Source organism: Pungitius pungitius, chromosome 21 (genome assembly GCF_949316345.1).
Source record: "Pungitius pungitius chromosome 21, fPunPun2.1, whole genome shotgun sequence".
Classification (NCBI taxonomy): Eukaryota; Metazoa; Chordata; class Actinopteri; order Perciformes; family Gasterosteidae; genus Pungitius; species Pungitius pungitius.
This window is the reverse complement of record NC_084920.1, coordinates 4,417,745-4,433,325: the sequence shown is the minus strand read 5'-3', so window position 1 is coordinate 4,433,325 and position 15,581 is coordinate 4,417,745. Positions and strand designations below refer to the sequence as shown.

The window sequence follows — 15,581 nt, the reverse complement described above, 5'->3', positions numbered from 1 at the left end:
GGATCGTGATCTAAACCATAGGCCTTGTCCTTGTCGCTCCCAGCCCAACCACATCATGCAGACGGATGAGCACCGCGCAGGACTTCTGGTACTCTACAGTCCTGAGAAACTTTTCCAGGCTGAGAGAAACTTCAATGCAGCGCAGGATCTGGACATGTCCGTACTAGAAGGAGACCTCGTGGGGGTCATCAAGCAGCAGGACCCCATGGGTAGCCACAACCGCTGGCTGATTGATAATGGAGGTAGGTCTTTTGTACTGTTTTTACACTCATCAGCCACATATTTTAATGTTTGACATATTGTTAATTCGCTTGGTTTTTCTTTTTGTTCAGCCCGACAGGGTTTTGTGTACAGCTCCTTCCTCAAACCCTACAACCCGCGTAGGAGCCAATCGGACGTCTCCATCGGGAGCCATTCGTCTAACGAGTCGGGCTACGGCGGCTCCTCGCCCGTTTTCTCCCGCCAGAACAGCAACAGCACGCTGACTTTTAACCAGGACACGGCCACCGTCAGCTTTTCCACCTCGCAGCCCCAGACGCACCCATCGCCGCAGCCTTCGCTGGACTCCGCCTCCTCGCGCAGGAGCCACCTCAGAGACGCGGCCAACCTCGACTCTGCCAGTCAGAGCAACTCCATCGACTCCTCCCCGAGAAATCCCTCAAACCGCAAGGACTACTCGACCCAAACGCACCGGATCCCCTCCGGGCAGAGAGACGCCGAGCCGCCTCACCGGCATCCGGCCAATCACGGGGACGCGTCCGATGGGAGTCACCCGGTTGCGAGGGGCCGCAAGGAGACGTCGGACCTCTCGGAGACGGACTCGTGCTCTTCGCTCGGAAACAACAGCGCCCAGAAGTACGGGCACACGGACAGAACGCACGCTTCGAACCAGTGGAGGAACGGAGATGGAAGCGCCCAGAAGAAAGCTTCTTACCACAGAGACGAGTACAGCGAGCCGGAGCCGGAACCAGAACCAGAAGAAGAGAGTGAATTAGATAGTCATCAGGTAAGATTTGTTTAGAGATATAAAGACAATTGTAAATATTAAGGTAGACTTTAAATATTCTGATGAGTGATCTTCCTGGTAAACATTGTGCAGTCACATCCAGCCTGTCAGGGCCGGCCTTGACACTGCCACCAATATTACTTATTATTGCCTTTAAAAATAGAAACGAAACTAACACAAAGACACCGCTTTTGTTCATTTGTTTGTAGTTTTTCTACGCGCTCTACTCCTTCGACGCCCGGTGCGCCAATGAGCTGAGCATCTCGGCCAACCAGCGGCTGCGGATACTGGAGTTCAAGGACATGAACGGCAACAGCGAATGGTGGCTGGGCGAGGCGGGAGGCCGGCGGGGCTACGTGCCCTCCAACTACATCCGCAAATCCGAATACACATGAGCGAGGCTTCTTCAGCCCGAGACTCCGCTTGGACTTGAAGAAGTCTCGCTCTGCGAGCCGAGAGAGCAGAGAGACAAACGAGCATCCGTGATTCATTTTTGATCGGTGGTCATGGAGTTTGATGAGAAGGATGGACTATTGCTGCTGACTCTCCTCCTAAAAGTTAGCAATATATGCCTATATTTATAGTATTTTTATATTGTTTTTACTTTCTGGAAACTGCACCCTATTCCCTCCTGTTTCCAGGGGAAAACCTGTGAATTTCATCAGATTGTTTGCCATATTCTCTGGTGCTGTAGACAGCGAATTGTATGTTTTACAGAACAATTACTGCATTGGGGGATTACAATGGAAAATGTGAATGCTTTGGTTTCAGACTTATTCTCAATAGACAGACTGAGCTTAACAGTGTGTTAAGGACTGTTTTTTTTGTGGTTCATAACACCAATAGAATGATGGATGGTTTGTACCATACATTTCAACAAATATGATTCGAAGCACTGATTATCCAGGGGTTGCACGTTTTGAAGTGTCTGTATTGAATTGAATATAGACTGTATAATCAAATGCTAGGCCAGAGTTGGACTATGATGAATGCATTACTGGCACTCCAATTGTCAATAACCTGAATCTATATTTTACCCGGTTGGCACTGTGCAAACGGGTGATGAGCAAGTTTATCTGTAAGAGGAGCGTAACAAACTGGGAGGTACTCTGATCTGATCTCAGACCTCCACATTCTCTTTATGTACATTATATATATATATAGTGATGTTTATAGAAAATATGCTTTTGCACCCACTGTAAAGTGATCACTGAATAAAAAACAGCTCAGCTGACGAATCAAAATGTTACTATGTGGGTTTTTTTCTGTCGTTCCTCAGTCCAGTTTTAAGCTTATTATTGATTAATAACAATAATGTACACTGCCATCAGTTGTTTTACACATTTATTCAAAGGCTCAAATATGACCTGTGCAATTTGATTGCATTCTCGTGATCAGGTTAAACAAATACTGATTGTTAGCAAAAATACATTAATATTATTTAACTAGAAAATGCATTTCCGGCTGAAAATGTTGCCTAAAGAAAAATGAAAAAAGCTGAAAATATTCTAAACATTGCTGAAAGAATAGAAATAGGAGAAGCTGAAATAAATTGATGAAAATACAGAAATGAGAAAAGCTAAAATGAACTTGGAAGAATTGCAAAAAAACAGAAATGGGAGAAGCTTCTATGGATTTAAAAAAATACAGAAATTACTTCTAAACATTGCTGAAAGACTAGAAATAGGAAAATCTGAAATGAACTACCATACACAGTGGCACTTGTACGGTGGCCGAGAAGGTTCAGACAAATACAAAAGCAACAACACAACCGCAAATGCCACAACGCAACACGAACGCCACAACACAAAATACAAAAGGCACATCACAACTGCAAATGCCACAACACAACACGAACGCCGCAACACGAAAATACAAAAGCCACATCACAACCGCAAATGCCACAACACAACACGAACGCCGCAACGCAACACGAAAGCCGCAACGCGAAAGCGAAAACGGAAGTAGCTGCCCACGGGAGCAAGCGTATTTTGGAGGAACGGAGCTGGAGGATGCCAGATCGTTTAAGAAGTAAGTGAAACATGATTCCTTACTTTAACTGTAGCCGCAAGGAATCATGTTTCACTTACTTCTTAAACAATCTGGCATCCTCCAGCTCCGTTCCTCCAAAATACGCTCGCTCCCGTGGGCGTTCCTCCAAAATACGCTCGCTCCCGTGGGCAGCTACTTCCGTTTTCGCTTTCGTGTTGTGTTGCGCCGTTCGTGTTGCGTTGCGGCGTTCGTGTTGCGTTGTGGCATTTGCGGTTGTGATGTGGCTTTTGTATTTTTGTGTTGCGGCGTTCGTGTTGTGTTGTGGCGTTTGCGGTTGTGTTGTTGCTTTTGTATTTGTCTGAACCTTCTCGGCCACCGTACACTTGGCCATCAGTAACTAACATTCACACAATGTAGTCACAGCTAGAGGAGCCATGTGCGATGTGTAGCGGAGCTGTGACAAAAACTTGCATTCGTTTCAGTTCGAAAAACAAAGATAGAGTTGACAATATATTATTCTGTTCCATTTTAAATAAATGTTGCCGCCGTGAAGATGAATTACAATTAACGTATATTAATTAAGAACACTACAAGACCTACAACAGTCTAGGTTATGAAAGTCAGCCATCAGTATAAAACAGAGCAGTCAATTAAACATGTCAACGTTTTCATACACGTGATTCAGTACAACCAGGACTAGGAAATTATCGATTGACTTTAAATTGTCTTCGAATGTAACCCAGAATGGGTCATACATAAAAAAAGATTAAGACTGTATTTGTTTTCAACATCATATCATAGAATCCCAGTGAGCACAAGACGTTATTTCAACGTTGAAATATGGTTGAAATCGGGTTGAAATGAGGTCTGAACGTCTAAGACCTCATTTCAACGTCTTTTCAACCGGCAAAACAGTGCGTGAAACATCAACGTGCTAGAAACGGGTAAATTTATTGATTATGTGTCATGTTGTAACGTATGTTTGAAAGAGAGAGGATAATATCATTAACATTATCATAATAATGAATGAACTGGTCGGCGAAATTTGGTCTACGCAAAGACGTGATTTCAACGCATTTAAGATCTTCCTTAAAACGTCATGAATATGGAAATAGAGAGTGTGTGTACAGAGTCTCCGGCTCGTGAGAGGAGGTGGGGCGTAACAATATGCTTTAAGGACAAAATAATGCGGGCCGTTTCAAACATTAGTTGAAAACACGTAACTCTGATCCCATCTGTAACGCGCATGCGCAAGTTCTTAGACGCTTGCAGACCTTCCACCGGGAGCAGAGCGACGTGAACGGGCTGATACAACCACGGCTACCGGCCCCAATACTCTGTAAGTACGTGAGTGTTTGAATGAAGCACACCTGGAACTATAACCAGTTATTTTACTTGTGCTGCCCACTCGATACGAGAAGGACTGTTATTTTGGTAAGCTAGTTAGCGTTAGCGCAGATCGTTTGCTAGTTAGCATGCTAGCTCGGAGCATGCTTAGCGTTCAACATGACCTGGACCAAAAGTAAACATCATAGAGTATTTTCCGTGTGTTTGGAGTTGCTTATGCGTTAGGTTGTTGCTGTACCCATATCATATTATTGCCGTTCCCATTTCATGTAGAAAATACACGTTTTTAAAGCAACGCGGCCTAAACACAGATTGCAGTCGAACAAGTTGTGGCCTGTAAACAGGCTAGCCAAAACATTGTAAGTTACTGCATGCTTAAAGCAACATTGTAAAGTATGGTACTGTGTAATATACCTGGAAATGTTACTCTAGAAATGTCATAAATTGTTTATAATGCCATAAGTAAACAATCCATAAATAAGGGTTCTAAAACACCTGCTGCTGTTATCATTATAAGTCACTTTTTTATTACTGTCATAAACCCAAATTACACACTTTGCATTTTCCCTAAAGTCTTTGTTCTTCCCTCCTCACAGGTTCCTGTGGATGGAGGTTACATCTGATGGAGTTTGTCCCTGCAGTTGTCCTGCCTTACACCTGGTGTACTACTCTGAATATTTGAATAATTTCTGTCGTAGGAATTGAACGTACTGTACATCTTTAAGTTGTTCTTTCTGTACACACCTACTCCTCCACTGTTCTCCCTTAAGTGTTGTCCAGTTGAAGGGAGTTTTATCTGTGCCGATGTGATGGTTTTGGGACAGAATGCTGCATGTTTACAGACTGTAAAGCTCCCTCAGGCTTATTTTTAATTTTGGGTTGAACAAAATAAAATTAATTGAATTGAATTAACATGTTGACAAGAGGCATCTGCAGCTGAGGTGTCTTCTGCGCATTCTGATTCATTGAAGTGACGATGAGGGAGACGGAGCTAATTTCAGGGTATACGATCTGGATTCAAGTGACTCAGAGCCAGATCTTGTTACAGAATCTGAAAATGAAGTGCCAATGATTCAGAAAAAGGGTTTACAAACACACAATTCTAAACTAACTGGTTCATGTTGTTGCTCCACTTATAATTTCATAGTTTATTTTCACAAAATATAATTTATTTTTGTATAGGAAAAATGTTTAGTTTTATATTGATAATGAATAAATACAAATTAATCAAATTGTGTTGTCCATGTTAAGGGCTGTTGACATGATTGACAACTGTCAACAGCTGATTGTGTGTAACCTGTACTTTTCCAGCGAGCAATTTTGCCGTTGAAAAGACGTTTAAAAGACGTCTATGGCATAACGTTGAAAAGACGTTTAAAAGACGTCTATGGCATAACGTTGAAAAGACGTTTAAAAGACGTCTATGCCTCGACGTTGGAAATACGAGGACGACATTTTACCATATTAAAAATCACGTTGATATGTGGTCTAAACAGGCGTCTTTTCAACGTCTACGAATAGACGTTGAAACAACTTTCACTTTTAAACCATTTTGCAACGTCTTTTCAACGTCGGGCATAGACGTTTATTCAAGGTCTTTTCAACCAAAAAATGTTCACTGGGATGGGTCATACATGGAAATGTTTATGTAACGACTTTTTATTGTACAAAATCGCATCAAAGAGATGCCGTTTTTCGACAGACCCTCCAATCATCACGCACAAGCTCACAGATTAACGTCTTCTAACGCATTTTTAGTCAATAAAATGTTAACCCAAAAGTAAATATGTCACCTTATTTTTACATTTTAGGGGAAGCCGAGCCACTAGAGATGCACCTGTCCTCTTTGTCACCATAAAGCAGCCTGCTCACCTGCAGCAGAGACGACCACGACCGTGTAGTAACAATCACTTAATGTGGCGACCACCATTTTGAGTTAGCATTAATACCCTAATGGCTGTAACACGTTAGCGTGCATGAATTAACACAATACCAACCAGTCAGAAGATTAGATGCCTGTCCAATTTAAATGCGATTTGCCCGGTTAACTGATGCAGCGAAGCTAGCATCGCTAGCGGCGCTGCTAATGTGTCTTTGTTGCCATGCAACAGCAAACTTGATGACGGCGGGTGACGTCACAGGGAGTGATGTCAACGTCATGTGATTTCACTTCACTTCACTTGGATTCTTCAAATAGGCACACATTCTCTGTTCTCGGTTGTAAATTGGTTTATTGGCTCTGACAATACAACTCTGTTTTTAAGTTGTATCCTGTACACGGAAGTATTTTAATCAACATTTAAATAAAAAACAGGTGAAATGGCTGAAGCATACACAGATTCCCCTTTTCCCCAGCAACCATCAGTGTCAACTGCAGGCCGATTCAACGCCGATGATATGGACCTGCCAGAGATCAACGAAACTCTTAAGACTCTTCGCATGAAAATTCACATGAGCGGAATAAAGGTTGCAGGATGGGAATCTTTAAAGGCTACAAATGATAAATATAAGCACCACAAAAGGGCGGAAGCAGTTGCAAGGAAAACTTGTGAAACCCTTCAGAAAGAGTTGAAGAGTGTCATGGATAAGGTTGACAATCATCAATATTTTGAATCAATCTACAGAGAGAAGAAAGCATTAAACCAAGAAATGTCTGATAAACAGCAAATGCTGGAAATGGAGCTGCTTAAACAGCAGAAAAAGCTGTCGGACTTACAGAAAATGGAGATGGACACTCAAGTCTTGACAAAACAAAATAAGGAACAAGACAGAAAAATTAAAAGCCTTGAGCTTCAACTCCAAAAGGCATTAGCTGAATCGAACCGTGTGTCCGAGGTTAATAGATACAACGTCGATCAGCTTAGAATAAAGAAGGAGACTTTGGAATCTTTGGCAAATTCCTTGGAAACCACAACAGCTACGATTCACTCTGATTACGAGGCTCTGGAATTTAGGAGTTTAGAGCTCAACTCAGAGATTGAGGACTTAAAAGAAGTACAGGTTCCGGCTCTCTTGGTGGCAAAAAAGGAAATGACCCAGAAAATGGTACACCTGTCCCGTGAAAATGAGTACCTGCACCATGAATACGAGCCTCTGTTGAAAAAAGCGAAGGCCTTGCGTGCCGAGTTGGACCAAACAATTAACGGCAAGGACGCTTTGGAGAGAACAAACAACGATTTGAAACAGCAAATCCAGGACCTCAATGAACAGCTCAAGTGCAGAGAATCTTTTGCGAGCCAGGTGGTTCAACTGAAAGTCCAGCAGACTGTTCTGAAAGAGCAGCAGAAACAGTTGATTAAGGCTCACGCGGAGGCCTTCAACAGGCTCCTCAGGGATAAAGACTGGAAGTCAGAGTATGACGTGCAGAAAGAACTAAACGACAACTTGCAGATAACAAACATTGAATGGAAAGAAAAGATCAACGCTCTAATGAACAGCCTCACGGATCTGGATGCCTGTAAAGCAAACTACAAAGCAATGAAGGCGGGTATAAAAGTTACAATCAGACAAAATAACCACCTCAAAAAGCAACATCAGGCCCTGGAAAACAAGTTCTCAAGCGAACAGAGGTATGAGGAGAAAAACCACGCAATAATGTTAGAGAACAGAATCGCGAGGGCTGAAAACTGCACCCTTCAGTGCCAGGTCGAGGAACGGCAGAGCACCCTTCAGGGAACGGAAGCTTTGACTCTCATCTACAAAGGCCTGGTATTGGATAGAAAAACCATCAAGCGACAGAAGGAGGACCTTCTGAGAGAACTTCGGCAGCTTGATAAAAACGCTGCTGAAGAAGCGCCTCTGAAGCAGCTCGTTGAGGCGGCGGAGGCAGAGAACAAGAGCAACCGCAGAGAATTGGTCAAATACCAGGTACAGTTAGGCTCCGTTCCCGCGCAGGCATTGCATTCTCAGCAGTTCGATGACCAGCCGCTCAATGTCCCGTGTACAAGTGTCTCTGAGCAAAACACCCAAACACTAACTGCTCCCGTGGCGTCTTTACGTCAGCCCACTGCTTCACCTGTGGCGCATGGGTCAAATGCATGGTACCATTTATCCAAGAAGCCTCGTTAACGAAGGTGATAAGTAATGTTACATAGTACTTGTGGTGGCGGGCGTGGTTTCAGCCCGGCTGCAGGTGGGAGAGAGGGGGAGTGGCTCGGGGAACAGTGCCAGGTGAAAATAATAACAATCACCTGGGGATAATGACATGTGTGTGTGTGCTCTCCCCTTTATAGCAGTGAGGCGGGGGCGAGCGAGGGGAAGGAGATCGAGCGAGCGGGAAGCCGGCGTGTCTCACCGAGCCGAATGAAAATAATAAAAACCATTTGGAACCCACCATCCTGGTGTCGAGTGCCGTTTGTCCGGAGCCGCGCAGTCACACACGTTACAGTGGCGCCCAACTCGGCAAGATGACGAACGAGGGACAGCAGGCGATGCCGGCCCAAACTGTGCTGACACTGGGCCAGATGATTGGAGAGCTGGCGGCGATCCAGCGGGACCAAGCCGAGGCTAACCGGCAGTTCCTGGGGGCGCTCCAGGCCCAGGTGGGGAGGCAGGCCCAGGCGCTGGAGCTATTGGCGGCGCGGTCTGGACCCGCGCTACCACCACCGAGCCCGGCGGCAATGGCGAGCCTGAACCTCCACCGCATGACGGCGGAAGACGACGCCCAGTCCTTCTTGGAGGCCTTCGAGGTGACGGCCGAGGCGTGCGGCTGGCCGGCGGAAGAGTGGCCGGTCAGGCTGGTGCCCCTCCTGACGGGGGAGGCGCAGACGGCGGCAATGGGGCTCCCCCCGGCGTCCCGGAGAGACTACGCGGCCGTACGGAAGGCCGTGGTGGAAAGGCTGGGGCTGCTGCCCGAGGACCACCGGCGGCGATTCCGGGGGGCCAGACTGGGGCCGAAGGACAGGCCGTTCGCCTACGGGCAGCGGCTCCGGGACGCCGCCGCCAGGTGGCTCCGGCCGACGGGGGTGGAAACGGCGGCAGAGGTCCTGGAAGCGGTGACGCTGGAGCAGTTCGTGGAGGGGCTCCCGGCCCGGACGGCGTCGTGGGTCCGGTACCACCGGCCACCGACGCTGGAGGCGGCCACCACCCTGGCCGAGGACCACATGGCGGTGCACCGCAGCGGGCAGCGGCTCCGGGACGCCGCCGCCAGGTGGCTCCGGCCGACGGGGGTGGAAACGGCGGCAGAGGTCCTGGAAGCGGTGACGCTGGAGCAGTTCGTGGAGGGGCTCCCGGCCCGGACGGCGGCGTGGGTCCGGTACCACCGGCCACCGACGCTGGAGGCGGCCACCACCCTGGCCGAGGACCACATGGCGGTGCACCGCAGCGGGCAGGGCGGCCGGGAGGGCGCGCCGCCGGCGACGCAACCAGCAGCAGCGCCAACCGGAGGGAGCCCGCAGCGGACCGCGGGGCGGCCCACACCGGCCCCTTGTCGGGCCTGACCCGGAAAGGTGCGTCAGATCCGTTTGGTTTTCTCCCGGTGCTCGGGTTCACCTTAAAAATGACCGTACATAGTACTCTACTGTGCTAATGTAACGTAATTAGGATGCCTAATTAAGTAACACGGTTGGTTTTCTCCCGGTGCTCGGGTTCACCTTAAAAATGACCGTACATGGTACTCTACTGTGCCAATGTAACGTAATTAGACATCCTAATTAAGTAACACGGTTGGTTTTCTCCCGGTGCTCGGGTTCACCTTAAAAAAACGCAAATGCCACAACACGAACGCCAAAACACAAAATACAAAAGTCACAACACAACTGCAAATGCCACAACACAAACGCCACAACACAAAATACAAAAGCCACAACACAACCGCAAATGCTACAACACAACCGAACGCCGCAACACAACACGAATGCCACAACACAAAATACAAATGCCACAACACAAACGCCACAACACAATATACAAAAGCCACAACACAACCGCAAATGCCACAACACAACCGAACGCCGCAACACAAGACGAACGCCACAACACAAAATACAAAAGTCTAAACAAAACCGCAAATGCCACAACACGAACGCCACAACACAAAATACAAAAGCCACAACACAACCGCAAATGCCACAACACAACCGCAAATGCCACAACACAACCGAACGCCACAACACAACACGAACGCTGCAACACAACACGATCGCCACAACACAAAAGCAAAAACGGAAGTAGCTAAGTAACTGCCCACGGGCGCGAGTGTATTTGAGGAACGCCCACAGGAGCGAGCGTATTGGAGCGTGCCTTAAGTTCCTAAATGTGTACATGGTTCTGATTACTTACTCTGTTACTTGGGCCAGGGTTGGGGTACCGCCCCCTTCCGGGTAATGTGTGTAGTTTTTGGGGAACAGAGGAAGTGGGAACTGCGGGGAGTTCTGGTGTGTCTACTGGTGTGTAAAAAAAGTGGTGTTCTTGGGATGGCGTGGCTGTGGCCGACAACAGTCAACAATAAATCTGGGTAATGATAAACTGGCTCTTTATTGGCACAGAACGTGCCTAACGTTAGCTAAATGGCGCCACGTATCTTTTAGCTAACGTTTTAAATTCTAACTAGCCGCAAGAAAACATGTTTCACTTACTTCTAAACGATCTGGCATTCTCCAGCTCCGCTCGTCAAAAATACGCTCGTTCCCGTGGGCGTTCCTCCAAAATACGCTTGCTCCCGTGGGGAGTTACTTAGCTACTTCCGTTTTCGCTTTCGGTTGTGTTGTGGCTTTTGTATTTGTCTGAACCTTCTTGGCCACTGTAGATAGTTTATGCTTAGAACCAAATATTATACTCATAGTTTTTGAAATATTTAGAGCAAGTTTATTTGTTTTGTACGGTGGCCGAGAAGGTTCAGACAAATACAAAAGCCACAACACACCCGCAAATGCCACAACACAACACAAAAAGCCACAACACACCCGCAAATGCCACAACACAACACACAAAAGCCACAACACACTCGCAAATGCCACAACACAACCGAACGCCACAACACGAAAGCGAAAACGGAAGTAGCTAAGTAACGAGCGTATTTTGGAGGAACGCCCACGGGAGCGAGCGTATTTTGGAGGAACGCCCACAGGAACGAGCGTATATTTGACGAACGGAGTTGGAGGAGGCCAGATCGTTTAAGAAGTAAGTAAAACATGATTCCTTGCGGCTATTTAACTAACTAACGTTAGCTAAATGGCGCCAAGCATCTTTTAGCTATTGTTAGTTAAAAACACCACGGTTTTTTACACACCAGTAAGAACTACAACTTCCCACAACTCCCCGCAATTCCCACTTCCTCTGTTCCCCATAAACTACACACATTACCCTAGAAGGAGCGGTACCCCAACCCTAGCCCTAGTAACAGAGTAGGAAATCAGAACCATATACACATTCAGGAACTTAAGACACGCTACAATACGCTCGCTCCCGTGGGCAGTTACTTAGCTACTTTTGTTTTCGCTTTTGTGTTGTGTTGCGGCGTTCGGTTGTGTTGTGGCATTTGCGATTGTGTTGTGGCTTTTGTATTTTGCGTTGTGGCGTTCGTGTTGTGTTATTTGCGATTGTGTTGTGGCTTTTGTATCCTGCGTTGTGGCGTTCGTGTTGTGTTGTGGCATTTGCGGGTGTGTTGTGGCTTTTGTATTAGTCTGAACCTTCTCGGACACCGTAGTTTTGATCCAGTTATACAATTTGCTCATCTCACAAGACAGAACCTGATTAAGCTCTGAACATGTGGGGGCTGCATAATAAAGAGTAGAATCATCAGCAAACATAGTCAATGTAGCCTTACTGAGTATATACGGCACATCATTCATAAAAATCAAAAATAACAAAGGTTCCAAAACTTCCTTGAGGAACACCCAGAGGCGGTGGAGTTCCTTTGGGGTCACCGGCCGTGCCGATGTGGACCTATTTGCCTCCGGAGAGACAACTCATTGTCCTTGGTGGTTCTCCCTCACGCACCCCGCCCCTCTCGGCTTGGATGCTTTGGGACAGGCATGGCCAAAAAGCATGCGCCTGTACGCTTTCCCCCCGGTTGCTCTGCTCCCAGGGGTTCTGGATAGGGTCCGTCAGGACGGAATCAGCCTACTGTTAGTAGCCCCGTTCTGGCCGGCCCGCGTATGGTTTGCGGACCTAATATCGATTCTCGCAAGCCCCCCGGTGGAGATCCCCAACAGGTCGGACCTGCTGTCTCAGGCGTCGGGGTCCATAGTTCACCCCCGCCATGAGCTTTGGAAGCTAAGCTAAGCTTGAAAGGGCCCGCCCTTTAAGGTCCGGTCTCTCGACTGAGGTCGTAGAGACCACCTCCTACTCCAGAGCCCCGCCACTAGGAGGGCCTATGCCGGTAGATGGTGCCACCTGCTGTAGGAACAACTGCGGACCCAGTTAACTGCCCGGTCGGTTCAGTACTGGAGTTCCTGCCATGTTTCCCACAGGTCTTCCCGTCTGCCTTTAGGCATCTCTCTTCCTTGTGGCACCCTGTCCTCAGTTCCTGACGTCGGACCAGGCGTATAACAGAGCCGCAGCTAGTGAATGGTTAAGACCATGACACTTGCTTATGATTTGGCCGGTCAGCCCGCATCTCGGCTGTCCAGGCCCATTCTATCGGGGTATGGCGGCTGCAGAAGCCCTCCTGTCAGGGACTGACCCTCGCCTTGAGCACAGGTGCTCTCGTCGAGTGTGCGTTTTTTAAATACTTCACACCACGGTCACTCGTATGGTGAGTGGGTATAACTGTTCCCACAGCGTTTTTACGCAGCTCGAGTTCCCTGATAGGGAACGTCTCTCGGTTACGTATGTAACCTTCGTTCCCTGAAGGGAACGAGACGCTGCGTAAATGTTCTGTCATACTCCCGGCCTTTCAGAGATGAATGGTCCTGCCCTTCGGGTCCCTTTATAGCGCCTTGGTCCGGCGTCCCCGCTATAACGTACCAGCTCGCCATTGGTTAGGTTTCACACGTGCTTCATGACGCGCGGTCACGCAGGGGCGTTCCCACAGCGTCTTTACGCAGCGTGTCGTTCCCTTCAGGGAACGAAGGTTACATACGTAACCGAGAGACGTTGTCTGTATCAACAGACCCACCAACAGTTAAAGATCTCAACAACATTTCCACCTGTACAACATTAACCTGATTAAAAACTACACATTTTATCTTTCATAATACACCTTTCAATTAGCTCATTTGAGTCGGAACCAACAGTGCATTTCATTGTCTCTCTAAAGTTAGAAACCTTACTAACAAAATAATCATTAAAATAATTTGCAATCTGTATTGGCTTAGTCAAATAAACTCCATTCAATTCAACAAAAGAAGTGTAAGTAGATTTTTTCCCCCATGATTTCATTGAGTACATTCCACATTCTCTTACTATCTGTACCACTATCGTCAATTCTCTTCTGAAAATATTTTTTCTTTTTCACTCTATTCTCCTTGGTCACCTGATTCCTTAAAATACAGTAAAATGTTCTGTCCTCTAGAAAGAACTGCAACTTTTTTAGCCTCTTCCCTTTGAGCCATTAAGCTCCTTAACTCAGTATCAACCCAAGGAGCACTTTTGGCTTTAACTGCAAATTTCTTTAATGGAGCATGATTGTTAACAATTCTCATAAACAATCCATAAATAAATTAAGGGATACATTCACATCATTAATGTCACTAATCAAATTCCATTCAATATTATCCAATTCATTTTAAAAACTCTCCTCATTAAATACCCTAAAAGATCTCTACATAATACTTTTAGGACAGGCTTAGTTTTCCTGGAGACAGCAATACAGCTGTTACAGAAATAGGTGTTGAGCACATATCAGGATTATTAGTGTAAATATGAGATCCTGTATTGATACTAGAAATTATTGTTGGTTGATCCATTAATTGAGATAAACCAGAGGTGTCTGTCATGGTTTTAATCTTCAGAGGACAAATATCAGACAGCCAATCAATATTTAGATCACCCAGCCAGTATAGCTCTCTGTTTTCCGCAGTCACCTTATCTAGCATATTACGTAAACCATTTACGTACTCTATCCTGGCACTAGGTGGCCTATAACAACCAAGAATAATCGGTTTTACATGTGGAAGATGTACCTGTAACCATAACACTTTAATATCATCAACCATTAAGTTGTGTCTCAATTTAACAGGAAAAGGCAGACGGGAAGACCTGTGGAAAACATGGCAGGAACTCCAGTACTGAACCGACCGGGCAGTTAACTGGGTCCGCAGTTGTTCCTACAGCAGGTGGCACCATCTACCGGCATAGGCCCTTGTGGTGGCGGGCGTGGTTTCGGCTTGGCTGCAGAAGGAGAGAGAGGGGGAGCGGCTCGGGGTACAGTGCCAGGTGAAAACAATGACGATCTGCTGGCAATGATTGTGTGTGTGTGCTCTCCCCCATTTGAGCAGTGAGGCGGGCGAGCGAAGGAGAGCCCGAACGAGCGAGCAGGACGCCGGCACGTGTGCTGAAAACACTGGAAAATAAAAGAATTAAAAACTGGCAGACTGGTCTCCAGCGTCTTCCTCCCAAACCCGACCCCGCACACCCCACAGTGGCACCCAACTCGGCGGATGACGGACCAAAGGCAGCAGGATATGCCGACCCAACCGGCGCTCGCACTGGCGCAGATGATCGGGGAGCTGGCGGGGATCCAACGCGAACAGGCAGAGGCGAACCGTCAGTTCATGGGGATGCTCCAGGTCCAGGTGGGGAGGCAGGCCCAGGCGCTGGAGCAATTGGTGGAGCGGTCGGGGCCCGCACCTCCACCACCGGGGCCGACAGCGTTGGCAAGCCTGACCCTCCACCGCATGACAGCAGAGGACGACACCCAGGCGTTCATGGAAGCCTTCGAGGCAACGGCGGAGCCGTGCGGATGGCCGGAGGGGGAATGGGCCGTGAGGCTGCTCCCGCTGCTGACCGGGGAGGCGCAGACGGCCGCCATGGGGCTTCCCCCGGCGGCCCGGCGGGACTACCCCGCGGTGCGGAAGGCCGTGGTCGACCGGCTGGGACTGCTGCCCGAGGACCACCGCCGGCGATTCCGGAGTGCCAGGCTGGGACCGGAGGACCGACCCTTCGCCTACGGGCAGCTTCTCCGGGACGCGGCCGCCAGGTGGCTCCAACCGAACGGGGTGGGGACGGCGTCGGAGGTCGTGGAGAAGGTGGTAGTGGAGCAGTTTGTGGAGGGGCTCCCGGCCCGCACGGCGGCGTGGGTCCGGTACCACCGCCCACCGACGCTGGAGGCAGCCATCACCCTGGCCGAGGACCA

The 15,581-nt window shown here is 47.9% G+C and overlaps 1 protein-coding gene across 2 annotated transcripts in view; it reads left to right on the top strand.

Moving 5' to 3' along the window:
• The window catches only part of dnmbp (dynamin binding protein), a 44,251-nt gene extending 42,001 nt beyond the window's left edge, over positions 1-2,250 (top strand). For both annotated transcript variants that reach the window (XM_037463527.2, XM_037463528.2), the window contains 3 exons: positions 44-242; positions 333-1,006; positions 1,216-2,250. In XM_037463527.2, the coding sequence (XP_037319424.2) occupies positions 44-242; positions 333-1,006; positions 1,216-1,401 (1,059 nt within the window). In that variant the 3' untranslated portion in view covers positions 1,402-2,250. The remainder of the gene's footprint in view (positions 1-43; positions 243-332; positions 1,007-1,215) is intronic.
• Positions 2,251-15,581: the final 13,331 nt, after the last annotated feature.